General features: G+C 41.0%; 1 protein-coding gene across 5 annotated transcripts in view; it reads right to left on the bottom strand.

Annotated features, from left to right (window-relative positions):
* LOC134519544 (cytosolic carboxypeptidase 6) overlaps positions 1-26,150 on the bottom strand; it is a 969,057-nt gene that overhangs the window by 375,345 nt on the left and 567,562 nt on the right. The window contains exons 1-2 of one of the 5 annotated variants that reach the window (XM_063343901.1): positions 16,103-16,659; positions 1,502-1,635 (exon numbers count right to left, since the gene is read on the bottom strand). The exons of 3 other annotated variants lie outside the window; for them this stretch is intronic. In XM_063343901.1, the coding sequence (XP_063199971.1) occupies positions 1,502-1,635; positions 16,103-16,319 (351 nt within the window). In that variant the 5' untranslated portion in view covers positions 16,320-16,659. Of the gene's footprint in view, positions 1-1,501; positions 1,636-16,102; positions 16,660-26,150 lie in introns of those variants that run through there. One more of the 5 variants, XM_063343900.1, reaches the window with a different exon arrangement.

Here is a 26,150-nt window from a genome sequence, read left to right as displayed (position 1 = left end):
CCTTTCTTTCTGCAGTTGTGCAACGCTTGCTAGCTGGGTATATATAGGTCACTTGATTTCATAGACAAAGATAATTTATTTTTTTTTAAAAAATTGGATCTGGATCTCTTTTCCTTTAAAGTTTACCTCTAACATTTAGATTTCCAGCAGCAATTGATTTTCTGATAAGTAAGAGAAAGCATGAACTATGTGCTATGTTTGTCACCTGCAACGACATCCGAGATGAAAGCAGCATACCATGCAAAGCTGTTTTGTGAACAGAGGGCTTGTCCTTCCCACGCTTTGGGAGACAAAACCTTCTCTGACTATTCCTCTAGCACGTTCACCCAACTGCCTGATGCAAGTGACTCTGTTAACACTATCAGCAAACACTGAAAGGGAATTGAAAACACAGAAGCTGGAGAGAGAATGTACCATCCAGTCTCATCTTCCTGGATCAACTGATTCCTTCTGCATCAGTACTGCATTGCAGAGGCTTCATGTCCTTTGAACTCTCAGTAGAAATTTACCTTCAGTCATCTGCGCAAACTCTACAAATTAAAGAACACCTCTTTTCTGGGGCCTGGATAATGGTGTTAAAACGTGACAGTACAGGTAAAAGTCACTAAGTTTTATTGGCCAAGTCTGGAAAAAGCATTTGAACTTCCAAGCAACTGCAAGGAAAGCAAGTGTAGCTCATAGGTTAGAGACAAGAAGCTGACACTATCAATTCCCATACCACAATATCCATGAGTAATGTGGCAGAAAATGAGATTATTTGATGTTACGCTCCACGCATGTTATTAAAAAAAAAAAAAATAATAAAAAAAAAAATGTTGGCCCACCATAAAGAAATGTACTAGTATCATTCCTGCAGCTGCAAAACACATGAAGCCACAGAGCAGTATCTTATTCTGAAGGCTGGCAGACTTTTAAAAGAAATTGTTGATATCAAAAAATAAATACATTTACATAGTGGGTTTCTGACATCTGGACCTAAAAAGGCAACTGACAGTTATAATGGAGGGATGCAGTTCTGTCAATTTGTCTTCTCCCCCACTGCTGTAGTTAGGAATTCTCAGAGCACCCCTTCCAATTCCAAACAAGCAAAGCGCAATAGGTCACAAGTGCCACCAAGAACAGCTGCTCGACATTCATGTAACTGGTGACTTTTAAAGCATTCTGGGCCAAAGTGGATGAGCACTGTTCCAAAAATCTCAAATGGCTACTAAATTGTGCAGACGGTATAAACAGGAAAACGTTCAATTGCACATAAATCAGGTTTTGAAAACCCGTACCCCACCCCCACACGCAATTTGACCCAATTTCACCAAACACAGTGTTTTAAGAGGATCAAAAGCAGGCCTGGAATTTTTAAGCTATGACGTCTGAATATGCCCCAAGCACTTCCAAAAAAAAAAAAAAAAAAGGAGGGAAAAAAAAGAAAGAAAAAAGAAAAAAAAAGGAAAAAAGGGGGGGATAAAAAGAGGAGAAAAAAAAAAAAAAGGAAAGACTTCAGTACCTTACTGTGTCTAAGCTCCACATCTTCTTCCCCATAATCTGTAACCTCCCCAGCTTCTTCTACGTGATTGAGAGAGAGTTTGGGGATTTTAATTTTCTTCTGCATCACACTGTTCTCAAGGTCAGTTTTGTCCTCTAAAATGTATATTAAAAATAAAATTTCGTTATATTAATCAGTGTTCTTACTTCCAAATACTACATGACTTAGGCAAGACCAGTTAAAAGAAAACCTCCCATGCTTCAATCCCCTCATAATACTATGATCAAATTAATCCACGGTATAACTCAATTGATGCTCACTGACAATTCTAGAGTTTCAACAGGGGATCAATCTGGCCAAACACAAGAGTAAATATTGTAAAATACCAAGCTAAATTCATGTGAGTGATCAAAAGCATCAATGAGTAGCTTGTACTATCACTAAAATAAGAATTAAAGTTGCTGTAAATAAAACAACTTTCTAAAAACCATCTGTATTGCTTTAAATTTTGTTTGCCAACAGTATTTTCATATTCATAATCTGTTGTTGCAGTTCAAACTCTGCTTAGATTTAAAGTTAACATAAACTTGGTAATTCATCCTATACTCTAACCATCACCTGTCACCAGTACGGATCTATTTGCACACGTGGCAGGTTCTGCTGTTCTGCAAAGTGCAGAAGGGCTGGAAAAGGGGATACTGCAGGATAGGACGAAAGGGCATTATAGAAGAGTTGTGTATGTGTATGGACCAAACCTGTAACAAAGTTACTGTATGACCCCTGTTTCATTAGTTAATGGTACTAATCCTTTTCCTTCAGATACACAAAGCCAATAAATGATTATATTAAACCTTGAACCTCATAAAAAAGTTGATGTAAAATATTTTCAAGACCAAAACATTCTAACATATCTAAAAATCAAGTATTTCAAAACATTATTCTAAAAATAAGTTTGAAATATTTTAATATTCCTGAAAAGGTGCAGAGGGGCCAGCGAATCAAGAGTAGAGTCACCCTAAAGGTGCCTGCGATCCATAAAATTCTTGCAGAGCAGAAAAGGTCTTAAAAGACTCACAAGCTTGGCTACCTGTTCAAGACATTGACAAGGAGAAATGCATTTAAACTCTGAAGTGGTTGTCGTCTTTGTACATTGAAAGCTTATGAGTAAGAAAAGATTTTGAGTCTTCTTATCCACCTGGAAACTGTATTTCACAAAGTGTCCCATGAATATTTTTGAAAGTGCCAATGAGGATGGCATTTGTGAGCGCTTAGTTGCATTGACTTTTGCTTTCTCAAATTAGCATCTCTCCACAGGACCCCAAAATGGTTAGTGTTGACAGTGTAGAAAAGGGAAACAAAGGTAAATCACTGTTTAATGAGGAGCAAGGCATTCATTAGAAATGAATTACACAGATGAATGCAATTCATTTTGTTACAGATAGAAATGGATCTCTAGTAGGCAAATGGTGATATTACAGCCCAAGGCTATGTAAAGAGAATAGGCACAGAACATGCAGAATAAGACATTAGACAACCTGAAATGAAATGCAGATGGTAGCAATAAATACTAAGACAGATGCAAAAAGAAACAGATAAACAACAAAAAACAGCTAGGCTTATTTTAGATCATTCTCCATTCCCCAGAGCATCACGGATGCTTATCCCAGTAAAACAAAAAGGCAATCCAACTGTTTCGGTTTTGAAAAATAAACCCTTACGTTGTCATTTATCTGGAAAACGTAGGTTCATCAGAAAAGTGAGATAACCCAATTCTATTGCCAGAGAGCAGAGAAGAAAATAAGAGAGCCCTTCTTTAAACAACAACAAAAAAATACAAATTTACAGACTAAAGGACAGAAATTTAAGAATAAATAAATCCATATTGAATGAAAAAAAAAAAACCAACCCAAAACAAACCAACTTTTTCTGTGACTATGTATTTTGGGGTATCTGATAGATTGAGGAATCCTTTGCTAAAATACTTTCTCACAATTCCTTAGAGGAAGAGCAGCACATGCACACTGCAGAGTCAGCTTCTCTAGGCTGCTTTGCCAAATCATCTTCCACAGAACGTGCAGATGAACTCCTTCTACATGTAAAGAATGCAGATCAGTTTCTGTGCTCTGAAATAACCCTTGGTCTCACAACAAGATGGACACAATCCAATTGCTTCACATAGTTTAAAAAAAAAAACTGTCTGCTGGCAACTAGCAGAGGTCAGCAGTAGCCAGAACCCCAGGCAAACTGGAAACGGACACCAGTCATCCTTCCCAGGGCCGGGGAAAAGCAAGTCTTGAAACACTCACAGAAAGGGGTCACAGAGGAGTAAGACCATCTGCAGACTACAGTGGAAGTCAGCAAATACTTTCTGATGAATAAAACAACATTAAAACAAAAACAATTTGGAAGAACAGAAATATTTATCTTCTGATTTTGGCTTTTTATTATTAAGTCAGTTTATAAAGGTTATGAATACATCTTACGCAGAATACATCTTACAACAGAAACGAAACGACATAGTTTGGGGTCAAATAAACAATGCAAATTAGCCAAATTCTTCATTCACTCTACTTCCCTCCCAATTTCTCAGTTTGCCTATGAAATCTATGTTTGCAAAACTTCACTGGTGGACTGAGGTAAAAGTTTATTTATGTAATGCTCCTTACAAATACTTAGTTTATACATCATTGGTGTGTAACTATCAACACAGTTCTTTCACGTTTGGCAAACCTTTTCATTTGACTTATTGATTTTACTGCTTATCCTGTAAATGAATTGGTAAGTTGAAGAAAGGAACTTTTTTCTCCCCACACAAAATTTGAAGAAACAACAGTGAAAATGAGTTCATAAGTTAAAACTGAGGAATTTTTAATTTAGTCAATGAACAAATAATTTTATGTTCCTCTGCCTTACAACAGCAGTACATATAATATTTTCTTACATATGCTCTGGTCTTTGTAGGCCTATTTGTACCTAACACAATTCATCTAGTGTGTTGGTTATGAAAAAGCTTTTTGTTTTTCTTCCTTTTTTTTTTTTTTTTTTTTTTAAAAAAAGTGCATATCCAACCTCTGTTGTCTTCTACATTAGTGGCAGATAGAGACAGAAAAATCTCATTCTGAATTTGAGGCTAATGCTGGAGTACTGGCTCTCGTTCTGTAAATATTAATGGAATTTGGGACGGGGTAGGACAGAGTGAGAGGAGACCAGGGGGAGGGGTGGGAGAAACACGAACGTGCATTTAGAGCAGTTCTTCTTAGGACTCTCCGTCTGTTGTTGTGCCAGCCTACAAAAGACAGGTACAAAAGAAGAATCCAGCAAAAAGCAAAACATGCACGGTTTTGAACCAGAGGAAAACCAGGATATGAACCAAACGGCTAGACAAACTGCAATTCAGTGCCTGAAGCTACACAACACACTAAGAGAAAGAAGCACAGCCCTAGAAACACTGTAGCTCACAGCCTCATTTTGTAATGACCCAAATTTGTCCCAGTCATTTAAACCTTGCTACAAGTTAAAAATTATACTGTCCCTTAGGTGGCCATGATCAGGTCCTGGTAAAGTTGTGCCTATTGTTTTTCCTATACATGGCGTAAGTGGTTCGGTGATACTGGCCAATGAGAACTAGCACTTAACACACCTAATTAAGTACTTGTAACAAAATACACAGGGTTGAAACACGATACAAGAATGGACAACATTGATGCCCTCTGTCCTTAAAGAAGGGACATTCTGGAAGACACGCGTAAATTATGAAAAATTGCTTTTGTGCACAGTAGCCATAATGCCAGACAGGGAAAACTGTGTTCTGTGGTTTGATAAGCAGAATAAAGCATACTGGAATAACTGTATGCCAGGAAAAAGTCAGACTTAGAGAGACCTTGCCAGTCAACTCCACAAGGCACTGAAGTATGGGGCTCAAGAGCCAGTCAATGTGACAGCACCTCTCCCATACAGCCATCTACCAAAGTTGTTCGGGTAGCAAGAAGAAAGCAAACTGCTACGAAATTTCAGACTGACTGGGAAGACATTTGGCCTCAGCAGTGCTCAAAGAACAGCCAAAAAAGCAACCCTGCATTAGAGAATCTGTATCAACTAGCAAAGGATAAACTGTTCCTGGAATGTTTTCTTCAGTCAGGCCTTCATTTCAGTGTCAGGATGGGTGGATCCAGGCCAAAAGGTAATAGCTTTAAGTCTAGAGCGGCAGAGAACTGAGGCAGACAAGGCGACTTTGAAAGCGCAGGAAGTGAGTTGGTTAAATTCAAGTGAAAATATGTTGGCGCTCTAAAATTGAAAACCCTATTGCGGGATGTAGAATAAAACTACGGAAATCTCAAAATCTCCTTAAAACATTCCTTACTTTCTCATTTAGAAGTAAGGAGTGAACAAACTAATCCCTTCAAAAAATAGTTCAAATGCTGATTTTTTTTTCCCCCCCACTTTTGGAGTAAAAGCTGGAAAAATAGAGGAAGAGAGCTCTGCACTCCAAATGGACGAGGGATGGCAGGTCTGGGATCAGTCCAAATAAGGGGCTTGGCAATGCTATAAATCTTACAATAATAAAATGAAAGAACCTTGAGCAAAATTTGTCCTTCCCCTAAGCCTTCAAAAAAATTCCACCCCTTGTGAAAAATGATATACTGACAGATGAAAAAATTTACCATCACCCTTCCTATTTCCAGGCATATACCCAACACATATGGGCAACACCTGTACAAAATTCCCTCCGCACTGCTGCACTGAACTGCTTCGCTACTGATTTAGCCAGGCTGGTTCTACAGAGCAGAGAACATCACCTGCCTCAGCAGGTTGTGCTTCGGTTACAGTTCATCGAGTAAAAGACACCCAAAAACCAAAGCAAAAAACCCACAATCGAAGGTATACTTGGTGCTTCAAAGCAAATACACACCAAACACAACAGCGCATGGATTCCTATGTGCCACTTAAGTACAAATAAACCATAATCAATATTGCTGTGACTGAGAAGGAAAACAGCATCATAGTATAAGAAAAAAAATTAAAAAGGAAAAAAAAAAGCCACCTAGTTTATTTGAAACTGGAAAAAAAATATTATAAATTACTTTCTTAGCTAATTTAATGTAAACATTAAAGAAGGACTTTAACAGGAAGAACAGAACAGATTTCAGAAAATGTAACAAGCCTGATGGCTCAGAAGATATTTAGGATACAGAGGAAGAAAAACTCGTTTCATAAAAATCATCTCTCAGCTAGTAGTACACTGAGATTAAGACCCCTACCAAAGAAGAAATTTAGAATGACAGCAACAGACAACATAGGATAATGGACAGCCATAGAAATGCAAAAGTTATTTGAAGAGGACAGGTGCTATCGAATTTGATGCAGCTAAAAGGAGTTATGTGCAAAAGAGGGTTCAACTGGGTGCTCGAACAGTCAATTCAGGATTTGGATAGTATGATTTACTGTATTGTTTTGCCTTTTTTTTTTTTTTTTCCAGACTAGGAGAGCTTTGTTGGAAGGACAAAGAAAAAGAGATTACAGAAATAAGCAAAGGGCACAGTGAAAACACTATGTGAAGTATATTTAGTTGGACAGAAAGGTAGACCAGGGTGTAAACAACAAAGCAGATGAAGAAGAGTAAGAGACAACAAGACTGGGTTATGAATGACAGAAGAGATGATTTCCCCTCCTTACTCTAAAATCAACAGAAACAGACAAAAATGGTGGGAAAATATGTTCGGCCATCCTAAGCACAAACTGAAAGAAAGATTTCTGCATAAGAACATCAGAAAGGAAAGTTGACAACAAATTTAAATGAGAAAAGTTAGGAATAAAAAGGTACAACTGAGAGTTAATATCACCCCCAAAATTAAATCACAGAATCACAGAATCTTAGTGGTTGGAAGGGACCTCTGAGATCATCGAGTCCAACCACATTAAAAAAAAAAAAAAACCACAAAAAAAAAAAGCACCCACCTACTAAACTCCACACCCTCAACCCCACACACAACACCCCACCACAAACCAATAATCTTGGGCACTAGAGCATGCCCTGAAGAGCCATGTCCACACGTTTCTTAAATACCTCCAGGGATGGTGACTCCACCACCTCCCTGGGCAGGCTGTTCCAGTGTCTGACCACTCTTTCAGTAAAGTAATTCTTCCTAATATCTAATCTAAATCTCCCTTGCCGCAGCTTCATACCATTTCCTCTGGTCCTGTCATTATTCCCTTGGGAGAAGAGGCCAACCCCTGCCTCTCTACAGTTTCCTTTCAGGTAGTTGTAGAGGGCAACGGGGTCTCCCCTCAGCCTCCTCTTCTCCAAACTAAACATGCCCAGTTCCCTCAGCCTCTCCTCATAGGACTTGTTCTCCAGACCCCTCACCAGCTTGGTGGCTCTCCTCTGGGCACGCTCCAGCACTTCAATGTCTTCCCTGTAGTGAGGGGCCCAAAACTGAACACAGTACTCGAGGTGAGGCCTCACCAGTGCCGAGTACAGAGGCACGATGACTTCCCTACTCCTGCTGGCCACGCTATTCCTGATACAAGCCAGATACAAATCATAGAATGGTTTAGGTTGGAAGGGACCACAAAGATCACCTAGTTCCAACCCCCTGCCATGGACAGGGACACATCCCCCAGGACCAGATTACTTAAAGCCTCATCCAGCCAGGCCTTGAACTAAAGAACTAAATAGCCCTGCAGCACTTCCCCAGAAAGAGATGACGACAACAAGCACACAAACGAGTAACTAGAAGAATGAAGAATGTCTTCGGAACAAAAAGAAAAGGAAAAGCAAGAAAAGAAACAAAAAGAAAAAAGAAAAGCAAGGAAAGAATTCAGAGAAGAACAACATACCAAGTAGCACTGTGACAGCCAGGGCCAATAAACACATGAAAGTGAAGACATGCTCTTGAGGAAATGGCCAAAAAGGCTGTTCAATCTTGTGGAGTGAATTTCAATTAAATGTAAAGAACTGGAAACAGAGTAAAAATAATTATTAATCAAATTGGGAAAAGGCAAGAAAGAAATTGACAGGTTTGGAGATGATGGGTAAGGAGGATGATGTGCCACAAGCCTGAATCAAGACTGGTCACTCACAATGCAGAGAAAACCACACCTGTTTTGTACAAAGGCACTAAAGAACGAAGAGAAAGATTAAGGAGACAAAGTCCTACAAAAGCAGGGGAAAGATTATATAAGTAACTTCTATCTCTAACGTCTGTCTGAAGTTCTCTACATCAAGACTGGCTCTCCCTCATTAATATCCAATACAATACAAGTAAATGATGTAAGTCAGACTGCAAGAAAAACTTAAATATATCTTCCTTCTTATTTTCCATTATTAATATGAAATCTACTTCTTAACTCAAAAGTTAATACAAAGTCTCTTCAAAAACAATTAAGCAAAAGCAACATGGCTCAAAACTAAAACTCTGCTAAAAATAATTATTATTCTTTTATTCTTTGCCAGCAAAACTCTCCATCCCACTTAGCTTTTAGTGGTATTAGAAAAGTGTAAAGTAAAGACAAGACATTAAGCTGAGAAACAGGAAATCATGCTCTTTACAAGACTGGGGACAGTTTTAATCCTGGATCCAATATTTACTTAAAATACTGACCTTGAATAACTAAACCTTTCCATCTTACTGTTCCCATCTATCCCACTGAAGTGTTGTGCAGATTTGTTAATATTTGTACAATACTCCGAACACGTCGAACACAAAGGATTATAGCTATTATGGAACCACTCTCTTAATCCTTTCTGAAACAAACACAGTAATACAATATTACCAAACTAAAAAAAAAAAAACAAAAACGCCAACCAAAAAAAACACAAAAGAAAGAAACCCTGAAAACAAGTAGGATGTTTAAATGCTATCTTTTAAATCTTTCCTCTGTTCCTGCATATGAAACTCAACTGTGGGAATCATATTTCAGAAGTTTGAACATGATAAATATTTTACAAAAACCTATTTATAATAAAACCTATTTCTTTCTTTAAAAGTTCAAAAGTTCATTTAAAGAGATCATCAATCTCAATGACAGCTACAATTTGTCAATCTGGCTGCCCTGACCAGTCAGTCTGTACCATACTGTAAAATTATATTAAGACCAAACTCTGATGAGGATTTCATGATCACAACGGCCACAAAGCCATGGAGATATCACCTACCAGCTATTCAGCAGATAAAGCAGCAACCTACGGGGAACGCTCCAGGAAGCCTTCACAACTACCTCTGCCCAAGTCATAAGCTTGCTATGGAAATAGTGGGTAGATTTATGCAATTTTTAGTTTAAATACAAAAATTACAATGTGGTTCAGCTTCTACTATTTTAAAACGGTTTCTTTTAAAAAAGCAAATAATTGACTGACTGGCACTTAGGCAATCCATTGGAAAAAAAAGAATGCTTTACTGTTAAATTATGAAAACAAAAATATTAACTTACATTTTTTTTCCCTTTTCACTCCCCTGCAAATCTTAGCATATTTTAATTAGTAAGTGCTAGTTACCATAGCTACCATAACCATACTATCTTTGAAGTCAATTTTATTAAAATCCTGAAATTCATACTTTTATTGTAGCGTAGTTAAGCTTATAAAAGCTTATGTGGTGCAACCTGTGCACTAAGACCAAGAGAAATAACAACAGTGGAGGTCACCTGTATGTCTTTATGTCATAAAAATAAATAAGTGACTTCTGACTATTCGGGTGAAGCAAAAAGTAAATGTGACTGAGGAACAAGCACGTCAGTTGAGAAGGGTTTAAGGCCAAAAAAAAAGATAATTATTTCCAGAATAAGTACAGTGATATAGGAAAAGACATAACTAAATATAAGTGTAAAATCTTCTTGCACAGATAAATCCCAGCTTTTTAATTCCCTTTTACTGGCATTTTATCCTGCTGATGACATGTAACCATCACCACTATCAATAAGGGTTAGTCCAAACAACTACTTAACAGCTACAGTTTTAAAACTTCCAAAATTTTTTTGCTGCTGCTATTTAAGCTGTGCGTGAATGTACCGTATTAAGAATTCAATGCTGAACAAACAGAAATGACACAGAAGAATCCCAAAATTGTGCTTTTGTTTAAGCCCTTCATATCCCAGATATGCTCCTACAAGTAGAATTCAGAAGGGGAAAAAAAAACAAACCCCAAACTTATTCTTAAAAGAGTTAAAGATAAACCAGAAATGGATGAAAGAAAAAATGAGTGTGAAACTTAGCTTTAAATATTCTTTATGACTACTGCCACATTTGGATTCAGGACTATATTTAAGAGCGTGATGTAATCTCTATTACACAAAATGGTTTGGTGAACCTCTGCATACAGCCAGATCTTACACCTAGTGAAAAGGTAACACAGCAGCAGCATGCCGGTTAAGCACCTGACAAAGTTGGCCATGCACCTCAAATATCACAGTATAAAGTTGTAAAAAAAATTAACTGAATTTAAAAAAAAAAAAAAAAAATCAGATTTTGAACAAGGTTACTTCAGCACTGCCTAACCTGCTGGGCTTACTTTCTCTCAGTGACAGCAGAGGGCCATTTGCACAGCAAGACACGATGCCCAGGTACAGCAGACAGCCAGCAGAGTTAGAAGAGCTGGACTTGCTCCTCAAGGGCAGCAACACACAAGCTCACCCACAGGTACTCCAGAACTATCCCAGGAGAAAATCTAACCAATTTAAAAGAGTCTGTGAGGAACCACTGCAACTACTGGAAGGTTTCCTACAGCCTCCTCCTGGCACTTCTTTACTCAGGGCAACACCCAGGATCATCCAAGATCACCAAGGCATTTTGATTTTTTTTCCTAGTGCCATTTCTCCCCTGTCACACTCCTTATGAGTTGCACATCACGATAGGGGATAGACCTAGAGCTTTCTAGGAACAAAGAATGAGCAAATGCTGTCCCTACCACAATAGTTCATTCAGCCTGCAAGACTGGGAAAGGAAATGCAACATATGGGCTACGTATGAACATGGGATGGAGCATGGGTAGACAGTGGCCACAGCCATGACCTGCTCTACATACCCCAACTCCCCAAGCTGTCTGAACAGCGTAACAAGGGAAAAAATATGCACAAAGATCCACAAGACTACAGAAATAGCAACAAAAAGCTTCACATTAATGTTACACATCAAGACCGCTTCCTGACCTAAATTTTGTATATCCTTGAAATAATCCAAGATCTCAACTTGTAAATTTTCACCTATTCCAGCCCTTGGCAAAGGGCTTCTCCTACATCAGCTATCCATATCGAAGAAGTCTGCTTCAACTTCTTAGCGTGTATCTACCTTCAACCTTACTCAAAACTCAGTCCCAGAATCCTTTAATTTAAAATTGTTCTGGAAACAGAGATTTTTACATCTTTCTGAAATACACAGCAAATTACCTCACCATGAGCCATACGGACTTTTAAAGATTTAAAAAATCGCCTATTCTTTTTTAATAAGAAGTGGAGCACAACATTTTATAAAGGGGCAAGAAAGGATATGGATGCAAACAGGTATTAACATGTCTGCTGTGGCAGCTAGAAAATTGCTGTGAGAATCTGATGGAGATGTGTTTTGTTACAATTATGCTGGTGGGAAGTGTTGAGGGCAGCAGCTAGAGAGAACAATTATTTACTGTAATCAGGAAAGAATGCCTCCAATTAGAAGACAGTCACTATTAACTTGTTAACAAACATAGCCCGAAGTAGTGAACTTTACAAAGTCCCCGAACCTCACTTCATTCCACTTAATACCCATCACTTTGCGAAGCAAGAAAAGGCTCCAACAGGGTCACCTAAGGATCATGCTAGCTCCTATAAGGTGCATATGCTTATAGACAAAATTGTGCTAGTGACTATATTGGACAAGTGTGAAAAAGTTGCAAGTGGCACGCACATTTCCAGAAGAAGGACTAGAAAAAAAGCTTTTCTGCATTTTGAGGAGAAGACAGAAAAGAAGAAAAAAGGAAGGGTATGGATGATGAGAAAGACTCAAACTCTTCCTGAAAAGCCGTCCACTATTTTTGTATTCTCAACAAGACAGACCAGTTAACACGCCACCTCAAAAAGTCGCAATATAGTGAAACTCTAGTCTGCTGAGCTATATTTCTACAGCTCGAAGGTCTAGAACTGTTAGTCGGGAGTTAACCTGTCTGGTTTGAGCCCTAGTCTTTGGCTAACTTTTGAAAAACAGACCAACACATACCACCGCTATCAGCAGTTCCCAACCATACATGCACAGACACAAGAAAAACGTAAAGCTGCTCAGAGCAAATCTATCACTCTGCTGTAATACATACTGCTTCTTACTGAAGAAGGCAGTATTTATCTCCCCAGCGTACCAAGTCTATCACAATTACTTCATACTCTGAGCACGCCCAACTTCTCTCTCTCTCTTTTTTTTTTTTTTTTTTAAAATTTGTGATACCTTTACAGCAGCGCTCTCTCCTCGGCAGCAACAATAATATTCCTCACAAGTGTACAGGCTTCCAACCATCAAACCTTGCCACAAAGGATCAAACAATTGCTTCTAGACTCGCTCAAATGAGGACAATTGTTTCATGAACTCTTTACACAAGCAGTGCTCCAATAAACCTTTGTACTATGGGCATGAATGTGCATTTATCCCTGTGTGAACTCCTACGTTACAAGGCTAAAAGTTTGAAAAGTATCTAAATTTCTTTAAACAACATTGGAAAGGAAAATTCTTTTCCAAAGAAAAAATTGTGATGCTAATATGGGTCTTGTATTTGTGTTCCTCCTCTACCCCTTCCTTTTTTTTAGGTTTCTAGAAAGGAAAACCAAGTGGATCTGTTTCTCAGACTATGATTAACTTCCACTGCACGGACAGTGTTTGATCATGAAAATATATATAAATAGGTACAACTTTGCTTACTTGAGCAGCCTTGTTAAACCAGCATATGAAAATTGGTCGCCATTCAAACCGTAAAAAAATACTGTGCAGGCTCAAAAAAGATGACTCCTCCCCCCCTTATTCTTTTTTGTTGTTTGTTTAATTTAACATCTGTACCATGACTTTGGTCCTGAAGCCTGTTCCCAACGAGGAATCCTTGGACCAAAGCAGTGAATCCTTAAAGTCACTCATGTACTAATTTGTGCAGCCAAGGGTTCCTTCCAAAAATTCAAAAATCAACTTACTATGTGTATTTTACATACAAAAGCAACTTTATACACATTATTTAAACTACTACTAAGGCAGGCTGGAATCCCTTAGAATGAAAAGTTCTATACTAGGATGGGAAACAATACTGCAGACTAGTAACTAAACTAAATAAGCAGTTTGCATTACAAGTCTGATGCTATGTTTGCCATAAAAAGTTGTAATAATCTGTGAAAACAGAGCTGGTCACTATAAACCAAAAATTGTGCTAAGATGTCTTAATGTAACACCAACTTTTCTCCCCAAGATTTTAACCATAATAAAAACAAACACTGATATTAAAACTTTGGAGAGAAAGTGACAACTTTAAGTAAGCGTCTGTTGTATACAAAGGATTAATGGTATTTTTACATGGTGCAGGGTAGAAAAAAGAACAGAAGTAAGAATTAATTTGGTGTTCAGGTGAGAAGTTTTCCAAGCATGCAAATTACAGATCTAGTCAGATATATTGAGATATGACAGATGTAATAAAGATAGCTGTATGTGTCTTTGCTCAGCGGTAGAATTTCCTGTAGAAATTAAAATCTCTGGGGAGCAATTAGTGCAAATCACTAATACAGGTAACAAGCGTTGTTCTCTGGAGGATGCAGCATATATTGGTTTGTTCTGGTTCAAGAGAGATGAAACAAAGGGAAACTGTACAGAAGAACATTTCACTTCAGTACGTACAGACTCTTCCTAGGAAAAGGGAACTGAGAAAGTCGGTGAACTTTCTGTGGGAAAACTCATGAGCAAAATGGCTGTTACTAAGTATTTCCTTGGAACACTTTAGTTACATTGAGATGAGCATGAGGAACAGAAAGGGCAGAGCTGCTGTGGTTCGCCAGTGAGAAAGAGGAAGATGAAGTCCAATTGGGATGCCTTTGAGAAGAGGCCAAGCAAACCCCAAGTGGTGACACCGCTGTCTTCCATGGATGTGACAAGTAAATTGCAAGAAATACTTCATATCCCAGTTCTCCTCTGCTCTAGACAGGACAGATAAAACACAGGCTGGCACACGACAACAAAAAACTTAGCAGAAGAATCCATTCTTCTGGTAGGCTATCTTATTAATTCTCCTGAACTCCTGGAGTTGCAAATATTCAGGAACTGGAAAAGTTTTACAGAGAAACAATATACATGTTTGCCTGTTTGTTCTTGCCAAACATCAAGGCTTGGCCACTTACGGCCACTACTGAAAACAGAATAATGGTAGAAGTCACTGTCTGAGTCAGGGACCAAGTGGACCATCACCAGGTTGAACTGGTTTAGGAACTGGTATTTTAAAAAATAAAAATTAAAATTAAAAATAAAAGTTTTACATTACTTTAACACCAAGTTACTCTGTTTAGAGATGAGAAGTCAGCGTTGCTTTCTCAGAACTCAATACCAGACAGAAGAGTTTATATTAAGGCCATTCCATATTTGGGGAAATGGACATAACCAGTATTTCTCTCCAGGCGGAAAGGTCAGGATCAGAACCTAATGTGCTCTTTGCTACCCACTTCAAATGGTTGTCACCGTCTTTCAACAGCCTGTCGGGCAAGTCCACGCTAGCCAGTAGTTTGCTGCAAACGACATCGAACTTCCTTTCTATGTCAACGCTGACCATGGCAGCATGTTTTCTGGGGCTACAAGGAAACTACAGAAAGTCTTCAAGGCAACGTGCTGCCAAAGAGTTGTGATCTGGGGGGACACATGGCAGAAGTACTATCTCACAAGGGCTGAACTCACTTAAATGGCCAAAACATGGGTTTATTTCTTAATACACACTTTAATTGGTCCTCCTTGCTAGAGTGATATTTGTAAGTTAAACATGAAACAAACCAAATGTAGCAAAACCAAGCTTAACAAGCATAGCATCTAAAGGTCTGGTTCCACTATTGCCTTCCAATTTGTGAAGTCACTTAAACTAACAAAAGTGGATATAAAACAGTACCCCTCTAATTTGGCAACATGCTGCCAAACTGCAAAGGTATATAAATGACTCCATGCACTATAAATACTCTCTGTATGAGAGCCTTAACTTTCCCCCCCCCTATTTTTTTTTTTTTTAAAGTTTCTGATTCCACCCCCGCCGCGGTGTAAGGACGGGCACTCCCAGGGGCTCGCGCTTCATTTGGAAACGGCTCCAGAGGAGCCGGAGAGTTCCCTCAGGAGCCCGGCGCTGCCCGCCCGGGAACCCCCTACCCTCCACACACACCCCGCGACCCCTTCCCGGGCCCGGGGCCACCCCGGCCCCGCCGTGCAGCGGGAGGGGGTAGCAGAAGCCCCCCCCCCTCCCCGGGATCTCCGGCCTCCCCCCGCCCGCCATGTGCCGCCCGGGCTCTGAGCATGTGTCGCCGCGATGCCGCCCCCTCCCTTCCCCCTCCCTCTCTCCCTCCCTCACCTCAGCGGGGAGGGGGCGGCATTTGGGGCTTCCCCTGGCCCGGCCCCCCCCACCCACCCTCCCCGCGGCCCGGCCCGGCCCGGCCCGGCCTCACCTGCCAACGCCAGAATCTGGGCCTTGTGGAGCAGCAGGCGGTCGCCCCACTCGCCGGGGCTCTCGTCGTCCTCCTCCGCCTCCTCGGGGTTGCGGTAGACGGTGTAGACCTTCTGGTTGTCGAAGTCGAGCTGGGACGTGGGGCTGAAGTCCTGGACGCAGGAGACGGGCAGGGCGTAGCAGACGTTGTCCTCCAAGAACCGCACAAAGGCGTACATGGTGCGGCGGCGGCGGGCGGGGCGGCCGCGCCGGTCCCGCGCTCCCCGCGCTGTTATTGTTCCTCAAAATCCGCCTCTGCGCTCGGCTGAGCTCGCCTGGCCGCGCCGCCGACAGCTCCCGGCAGGCGCGAGCAATCTAACGCGGAGCGACGCCGAGCGGCCAGGGGCGGGCGGGTGGCGGGCCCGGGGCCGGCGGGCCGCGGGAGGAGCAGCCGCCCCCCCCCAGCCCCGCGCCGCCCGGCTCCCGCCTCGGCCCGCCCGGGCACCGCGCGGAAACACCCCTTCCGGCCGCCCCGGGCGTCTGCCGGCCCCGCCGCGGGACGCCCGCTCGGCTTGGCCCGGCTCGGCTCGGCTCGGCTCGCCGCCCGGCAGGCCCGGGCCTGCCCCGGCTCCCCGGGAGCGGCCCGACGCCTCCGCCGCAGAGGGTGTCGGTGCGGGCGGGCGCACGCCCCCGTCCGAAAGGCTTTCGAGGGTCCGGCCCGTCCGGGTGTCCGCCCGTTCCCGCCAGACACCTGTGTGGGAGGGGCGGCTCCCGCCCCGTGGCTTCGGCCGTGGCCTCGCTGGGCCTGGCGGGCTGACAGGACCCTGGCGGAGGCGCCGACCTTACGGCCCCGTTGGTCAAACGCGGTAAAGGCCCCGGCAAGCTCTTTTTTCGCAAGTTAAAAACTCCTCACACCTGTTGCTGAGAAACAGGCCTTCTCCTGCTCCTGTGGAGGTGTCACAGTGGCCAGGGCAGTGCCAGCCAGCGCAGAGGGACGGGGCAGGAGGGACCCGTGAGAGGGACCAGGTCACACAGCACAACACAGAACCCCACGCTCACCGGCCAAGTGTCCACAGAATCTCAACATCCATTTTTACCTCAGGGTTTTCAGGGTAACGCAGAATCACCTGCGCTGAACAGTACCGTCCTGCGGCGATGGCTGGAAGAACTCAAAGCTTCCCCCGCCCTCCCCCAAAACACCACAGAGGGTTGAGAAATTCAGCGTGGGTGTGTAAGAGCAAGGGTTAGAGACCATGGCACATGGCGCCATGGCACCATAGCACAAGTTGCCAAGCTTTTGGAGACGCATATGTATTGAGTATGGATGCTCTGAGCTTCCTGTAAGGAAAAAGAATAGTGTGGCAACATTGCTTATGGTTCACAGCAAACTCCCATCCAAGTTTCCAATGCTGATGTCTGTTTTTACCCAATCAGTCTTAGGAGCGAAACGATATACAGAGAACTATTTAAAGGCCAAAAAAACTCCGCAGAATGAGTAATAAACAGCAAGCGAGGGGCATCACCGGTTTTGTGTTTTCAAAAAGCCAACACAAAATAGAACCAAACTATATTATCTTTTCTGGTTTGCATATCCCTAAGCGTTTGCGGTACTATCTGTACCCACTACGCTGAGTTTAACCACACTGAACTTGCTTTTCCTAGTTATCTTTTATAGACTTCTTAGGACCTGGGAACAGACCACGAGCTAGAAAGCCTGAAGTAAAGTTTTGACTGAGCGCTGGCACAGGTAGCCCAGAGAGCTTGTGGAGTTTCCATCTTTGGAGAGAACTCCAGAATCATCTGAACATGGTCCTGGGCAGCCTGCTTCTGGTGGCCCAGCTTGAGCAGGGGACTGGACAAGATGACCTCCCAAGGTCCCTTCCAACCTCAGCCATTCTGTGAACGTATCCGAAACGTATAGTTATGGCCAGCAGAAGTCTGTCTGTCTCTTAAGCAACCCATGAAAAGATAAGGAAGGCACGCAGGTATAGTTAAGCCTATGTAAATATTTCAGTAACAAGCTGTAAACTTCCCATACAATAATGGCAGCTTTATTATTTTAGCAATTACAGAGTTTTGCAAATCCTTCAGTCTAAGATTGGGGATTTAAATGGCAGTACTTTATGTTAACAATAAAGTATTGCCAGACTGGTATGTAATTACAGGCAAATAGAAGTCTGCCACGAAGTATGGATGACAAATGTATTCTAGTAGCGAGGCTGCAAGGGAAATGAAATTCCAGCAAAGATTGTGTTGCTGATCAAACAATACCAGCTGCTGTAGCGCTCCTATCCCCTCTGCCTCGTGTTACAATGGAGGTAGAAGGAACTGCAGAAAGACAGACTGAGGACAGACTGATCGCTGGAATTATTCCGTGGACACTGTTAAAATTACGTGAAGAACAATTTTGTCCCACTAAGTTCAGTGGCTAGTGAGGGATTCGGTACACTTACTCTTACCAGGATTGTACTTCCTCCGCAGCTGAATTCTATTAGCAACATCTAAGAGTGCTGTCGAGGGAAAGGAACGCAGAAAAATGGAGAAACTGGAAATAACACGGGAAACGATGTCAAGCTAAGAACTCAAAAATTAGGTTGACTTGGAAGGGGAAAGATCTCTTCAGGTACCAAGGAGGCCTGTGTAATTTGCCCCGATGAAAGAAAACGGAAAGACTTCATGTGAAGGCAACTAGCGTCATAGTGTGGGGGGTTTTGTTTGGTTTTTTGGTGGTTTTTTTTGGAAAAGGAACACTCTAAACTGGTATTTGCAACATTTTACATTTGATGGTTCAATTACAGCAAAGGCTCTAAAGATCTTTGTATCAGCAGAAAAAAAAAAAAATCTCAAATCCTTTAGAAAAGCTGTTTCACAGTTCTCCACTGAAGGACGTTTTTGGGAACAGATTAAGGGTCGGGATGATAAATGCATGTTTACACTTGGTCCCTAGCACACACATTGAGCCAGAAGGCATTATAATGCTAAAAATTAATAATGATCCCATACATTTCTCTTCTGCCTACAAGGAACAGTGTTAATTTCTGTCTTTAAAACCTATAAATAATCTGCACTGGTTAGCTGTGAGGCTGAGGAAAAGATCCATTTAAGCACAGAATGAAACACGAGTATTGTCACTCCTTTCTTTTGGACCTTTCCCATTTCTACTCATGGTTAGCCAGCTGTTGTAACACTGAGGTTAGCTTGAGGTTTAAAGGTGTAGAGCTATTCTAAAGGTGTAGATTTTAAAGCTCATTGTTAAGGGAGTTACTGGATCCTCACCAGATTTAAAACCTCTGGCAAGTCCAGCCTTTTAGAAACAACACAACCCTGCTGAGAAGTAGATTGTCATATTTTCAAAATACAAACGAAGCCAGAGCTTAAAAAGTAAAAGTGTCACTCCAAGAGTCATGAAACCACAAAGCACAGTCCCAGCCCTTGAGGGGCTCCTGAGTGGCTGTTTCCTGGAACATTACTTGTATTTTGCTGCTGTTATTTTTCTTGAAAAGTAAAAAAACCTGCTAAAGCAAAAGCTGATGCCTGCTGTTTTGATCTGTGCTGTTTTCGCTTAAAGACACAAAATGAAAAGCTAATAGTACCAATAATAGTTATGCAGGTGCTAAATCTCTTTCACAGCAAAACATTAAAATTAGACTCATCAGTCACATTACTTCCATGTTTAATACCAAACCCTCAAGGGACACCATATTGATTTTAAATCTACTGATGAAGAAATTCCCATTTTCTTTTACCGCTCAAGTGGAGGGGCTTCACTGCCACCTGACTGCTCAGCAATAACAGTACGCAACTACTGCTAGGAGTCCCTACACATTCAATACGCGCTTTAGAAAACACCACTGTTCTCTTGGGAATTTATCTGTCCTCCAAGTAGTGCATTGCATAATTGTTTTCAAGCCAAATGCACCCTGAAGGAAAAATATATTCACTTTTTTTTTTTAGGTATTATTTTATTTATGGCATTTAAAGTCATAAAGCTTAAAGAACAACTGAAATAACAATGCAGAAGAACTGAAGACCGTTCAAAGGTTTCTGTATGTACACGCATACAATCTACTCACGGTCTGGTTAATTTTTACCCAGAATACGATCAATAGGGTGGTCAGAAGATACCTCCGTTCCATAGTCTCTCATTTTTTATCTTATGATAAAGTGCAAGATAAAATCGGTTTCAGGTACAAACAAATCTTCCTCTGAACAACGTCAGACACAGCTTCTAGGTGTTTTGTGATAGAGAGAGGGGTTGGAAGCGGGGAATCTACTAGCTGGACAAACAGAGCAGATGATTGTTCCCCTTTAGTTTTTTAAACAATTTTTAACTCTCAAGACACTGTTGCCACACTCTGCTATCAGCGTCACAATGACTACGTATAGAATTCCAACAAAAAAAAAAAATCAAAAGAGGTCCTGTTCCTGTATGCTCCTAGAAAATGAACAAGAAAATATTTGTGTCCACATATAATTTCCAAAACACTCCAATACCAAGAGAATAGTATGGGAACCTCGATTACATAGATAAATTCTTAGGATTTAATCTTTTGAAATCTATGGCCTTAAACCATCCTCAGAAATGGGAGGGCATCACTGCAAAGCTATTTAGTCCCAATTCCTGAGAGTGATCTAACCTTTCTTGGGGCTGAGGATAATACTCAATCATCTTTTACATTAAACTCTCATGTCCTAACAGAATATTCTTTCAAAGAAATGAAAGCTAAGGAACACTTTATGGATCCATTCACATAGGAGACACTGATTTCCCAGCTGGTATATTCTGTAGCATGAAAAGGTAATGATTAAGCCAAAGTGACCACTGGAGAAAGCACTTTCCTCACTGTTAATGACTGGCTGGAGAAACCAAGGGCCAAAGAAAAAGCCAGACAGTCATTAACTGCTCAAAATTCCTGACCTAAAGGTCATTATTACTATTACAAAACTGGAAAATGAAAAAGTAATTATTTTCTTTGGGTTTTTGTACGTATTGAAAAGATGAAATTCCAGTGTCTGTTGCTGTGGATACTGGTCTGCAAGATACTTATCTTTCCCATTCTGGCAGGCTATGCAATGGTTAGATCTGGGACTGGCAACCCTTCAAGAATGCGTGCCAGACTGTATTTTCCTTTTCCAACTCACAGGTTAAACGTGCCCACAGAAAGTCAACAGGAATCGGGAGACGCTGCCAGTCGGCGCTGTCTTGCCTTGGTGTGAGGCAGGAATTCTCCCCGCTCTCACCCAGTCCTTTGCTCCGCAGGAGACAGGAGCTGGGGTGTCTGGGAGCTGCAAATGACTCTCAAATCGTCGTGACTTTCGGCTCCCACCCTGCTGCATACCATTCAAAATCTTGCTAAATACCATCTTCAGCGCACAGGCGGTATGCTGTTTTCCATGCTATAAACTTCTTGCCTGAGAGGAAAGTAAGAAAGACATTTTCTTTGAGCTGACTTGTGCGTGTATTTACCTTTAAAACGTGTCCTTTTGGTACCACTGCCAGCGTCTTCAAGAATTGCTCTGAAGACTGTATTGCTGTTGCAGCCCAAATGATCTTTATTGCTACTGCCATCCACTGATGGCCTCAGCCTGTATATTTTCACTCTATCTGGAAATTTTATTTGAGATTTTCCCTTTCTTTTTTTAAACCAGACTTTTCCCTGGTTTTTGACAGATGTTTTACTAATCTGACTCTAAAAGTAACTTTACATACATAGATTTTGCGCCACTGCAAGAATTTGATTCCTTCTGTACCTTAGATGACAAAGTGACTTCCATTTGGCAAGGACTAAAGTATTTTTGTAACCTTTGGGCTTCAGTGTAAAATATCATTACTAGACACTGCTCGTGATTATGTTATGCTTTAGACAGAGCTTCTGAGTAAGACAGTATTAATGACCCTTTTTCATAATATTTCCATTTTGGTTTTCTATTCTCACATCCGTACAGCATTGTTCTGTCTTTTAAACCGACATTTATATCTCATACTGACAGGGAAAACCATCCTGCAGCCCTTTTCTGCACAGACCAATTCTGCTTGACAGGTTCACACAAGTAGTATGGGATATGCACGGAAGAAAAGGGGATCAGCTACTCCTGACCGCATTTTTTCCTGAATGGTACCTCCAGATACTCACACTTCCACTTCCCTTCCGAAGTCTCATTTTAGTGGGAGGCTGGACAGGCTCTAGAGATGGTTCTTACTGTTCTGGAAGGTTCTTGACAGTCATCAGCAGCAGGAATGGGATTGCATGAGGGCAAAGTCAAAACTGCTTAAAGAGGTATGTTTTCACACCCCAGTGCATTTTAATTCATACTCTTGTCATACTCCTCCTAATCCCTTTCAGGGCTGGCTATATTTTGGTATAAAGTGAGTTTTTAGAAAGTATTTCCAGGAATTAGTGCTCACATCTCACCACTTCAGAAGAGAAGGTAGAGTTTTCTACTGCTAATGAAAGTCACTATCAGAGGTGGACCAGCAGCTCTTCTGAAGAACATCAACTAATGTGAGCACAAAGAATCCTGTTGTGGAAGGTGAATGGGAGATAACAGAGCAGGAATAATCCTCGGAATATTTCAGAAAAGTGCCTCCCTCAGCTGTGTCTTGTTAATAATCACGTTTAAATTAAAAGAACATAATTTTTCACAGTTGGCAAACTGAGTGCTGAGACTGCTGGAAACTGAAAGTGCAAGTGCGCACTGATATAAAAACCTTCGCTATACTCAGTGAACCTCTCCACTCCTGCTAAAACAGGACATCTTTAACATTTATGACTTACAAATGAAGTTCCACCTGGTCTGCGCTGGTAGGTGAATTAAAAAAAAAAACAAAAACAAAACACCACACAACAAGCAAATGTTAATTGGAAGGAGTTGCTGTCACCCCAACTCCCAAAAATTCATAGCATGGCATAACTATGATAGACCCCAAGAGGAATTCTCCTAGTTCTTCGAGGAAGTCTAATTACTTTTATCTCACACAGCATAGAAAATCGGCATCCATCTTTGCCCCACTTACAAGGAAGGTGTTCCCTCAAAATAGAAAATGGCATAGGAAACTGATAACCCAAGAGGTGTTTGAAACCTCAAGGGACTTCACGCTTTGCTAGTATTTTCCACAAAAGCCTGAGCAACTTCTATTGTGCAATAATATTTAACATTCAGGGGAATCGGGATCTTTTTTAAAGTATGATCAGAAAGGAGGGCCCTTCTTAGGCTGTCACAGTATTCCTCATAACAAAGAAAGCTTTGTCTCATAAAGAAATATCTTGTACTAGAATACCCTAGGGAAACTACAGTTTTGGTTTTTTTAAACAAAGACGGGAATTTTCAAGTTCGAGGTTCCCTTTAAGTACTCTTCTAACATGAATATATTTAAGGATTCTCTATCAGGTTCATGCATGAAATGTCATCCAGCCGCTAGTATATTTCTATGCAAATACAGCTGTGAAAGCTAATAACTGAAATCTGCATTTTTTTCACATTTCCAGCATATTATACAACTTCTCGTTCATTCCTGTTTTGTAACTCACGTTAGCCTCCCATATCAATAAAACAAAGCTCAGGTTATATTGCCTCCTACTTAAATTCTCTACAGACATCAAAGCTGGACATTTGAATAAGCAATTTAATGTACACATTTTTATTCAGTTCAGTATACTGATATTCTCCTGGTAGGAATAAGAATTCTGCAAGATGACTGCAGAGAAACACACCATTCAGAATATGAATTGGAATATTCTCGCAACGCTTTTCAGGCAGGATGGTGTGATATTAAGATTAGATCCTGCATATAATCAAATTTTGATGCTTGTACACACAGTCTGGTATTTCTTTTCCTTTATCAGGTTTGTATGCAAAAACACAGGAATCCAATATTTGGAACATACACCGTCTGCAGACACTACGCAGTCCAAACTGATGAAAAAATAATGTCAATGAAAATAAGAAACTGTCTGGGGCACTGCAGCGTACAGACTTTGCTAAATTCGTCGTAACTAGTTTTACTATTCTGAGGACGCAAAATATTGCAAAACCAGTCTTTCCAGAATGGCTGGAGTACAGAGGGCTTGTGTCCATCCCTAAATTCAATCTTGGTGTATAGATTGACTCTTTGGGAGCTGTAAATATTTCCATAATCTTTCAAATTCTCTGGTATGATACACGTGGAATGTCTTCCAAATGGCCCATATTTTCCAAATTCGCTCCCTTCTTATTTACCAGTACATATAAAAGGTAATAAAATGGAAAAGATAAGATATGTGAGGAGACAACAGGGATTATATTACAAGCAAAAGGTGGCACTACTCAGAATATATCACAGTATTTAGTGAACATAAATAAGCATACCTACAGTTTTTATCCGTAAACCCAAGAGAGAAAAGACCACGGAGCAAAGGAAGTCTGAATTTTGTTCAAGGGGTACAACAGAAGCAGCACAGTGCAGTAGCTCAAGATATAGTTAACTGGCTGGGAAGTAAGCTAATAATAGTTTAAATACATTTTCACCTATGAAAAGTGATGAATTGACGTATTTCTTAACAAGTAAGGACAGCTCAGTAGACACCATTATCTGCCTTGCCTCTGACCTGGAGGGACTCTCTCTCCAATGAAAGGCATAGTCAGTCTCCAAGGGCAAGGAAGTCTTTAATCCCATAGTGTGATTACTAACAAGGACACCAATTACCATTTAGCAAAAAGGGGAGAAAGCAATTTCATTGTACTGAGGCTTCTATATGTACCTTTGTGATCAGCTCCTGCCCACCGAGCCATTTCACTGATTTTACACACCACGTGTGACACAAATATTTTGATTTTCCGTGGTCTCTCCAAAACTCACTGAAATCACTTCTGACCACTATCGCAGTATTTTTTAAAAAAAACTATTAATCAAAAAGAACAAGGACAGTGACCGCTCCTGTTCACGCTTCGCATTGTGAAATGGACTCAAAGAGTGGTTGGACCTAGAAAGAACTCTGGTGGACCTCAGATACCTACATGCAGCTTTACAGTCCAAGAAATCCCACAGAGTTATTGCTTACCCTGCAGGGCTGTCTCAGAACAAGATCTCACATACCATCTGCACTCAGGGTGGAAGCTGCCAAAATCCCATCCACAGAAACCGTGGAGCACAGAGCACTGTAACTCCCATCTTCCCCCCGAGTAAAGATTGAAAGAGAATACCTCCATCTTCTTACTTGAATAGCCTGCAATTATCACCCGAAGGTAGGTAGATGTAAGCCTCCTTTCAAAACCCAGGCTGAGGGAGATTTCTTTCAAAATCAACTAGCTAGGTGGATCAACTGTCAAAAATCAACTGTCCAGGAGGACACCACAGTGATATCTCCCATCTTTAATTGATAAACTCCTCACCTTGGTCCTCACCTGGCAAGTGCGATGCCTGGCTTTGGTTCCCCCATCTGGCTGAAGGGGTTCAAATCTTCACTCTGTGTCTCCAGTTGTAAAAATCCTTTTCTTCATCTAGCCACACATAATTTCCCCGAGTCAAAACCCCCAGGAAAGGAATGCATGTGTCTCCCAGTCTCAAACTCAACGGATTATACTCCAGTGGACTTCTTACTGATCACCTGTAGGTGACCAAGCTGCTGCAGGGCAACGTGTTTCTTCCCCTGAGAGCAAACCACTTTGAATTAACTTATGTTTACCAATCGTACGAGCACATAGATGGGCTGTTACTGTAAATCAGCTGATTTGCAGGAAACTTGTTATTCCTTAGTAATTTATTTAGATACTCTCTGTATTCCAGAGAGTAAAGTGTTGCTGAAGTGGGAGGTAAGAAATGTGAGTAACAATTAGGGTTACTCTTAAATGCCTCAAATAGATCCAAGGTTATGTTGCCTCTGACAAAATAGTCTCAGTGAGCATACTTGCTGCTCTTATAGCGCATTACACGTTTTGGCTGGTTTGGGGCTTTGTTTTTTTACACCTTCAGATTTTAGGTCAATTGGAAGTGAAAATACCTGTTTACATACGAATGCCCCGTTTTAATTGTTTTATGTTTTGCGTGTTTTTAATTGTGGTCCTTGCTGAAATAGCAAGATTAATATAAACCC

The sequence above is a fragment of the Chroicocephalus ridibundus genome, chromosome 8, assembly GCF_963924245.1.
Source record: "Chroicocephalus ridibundus chromosome 8, bChrRid1.1, whole genome shotgun sequence".
Lineage (NCBI taxonomy): Eukaryota > Metazoa > Chordata > Aves > Charadriiformes > Laridae > Chroicocephalus > Chroicocephalus ridibundus.
Note: the sequence above shows the minus strand (reverse complement) of the source record. Positions and strands in the feature narration are given on the sequence as shown.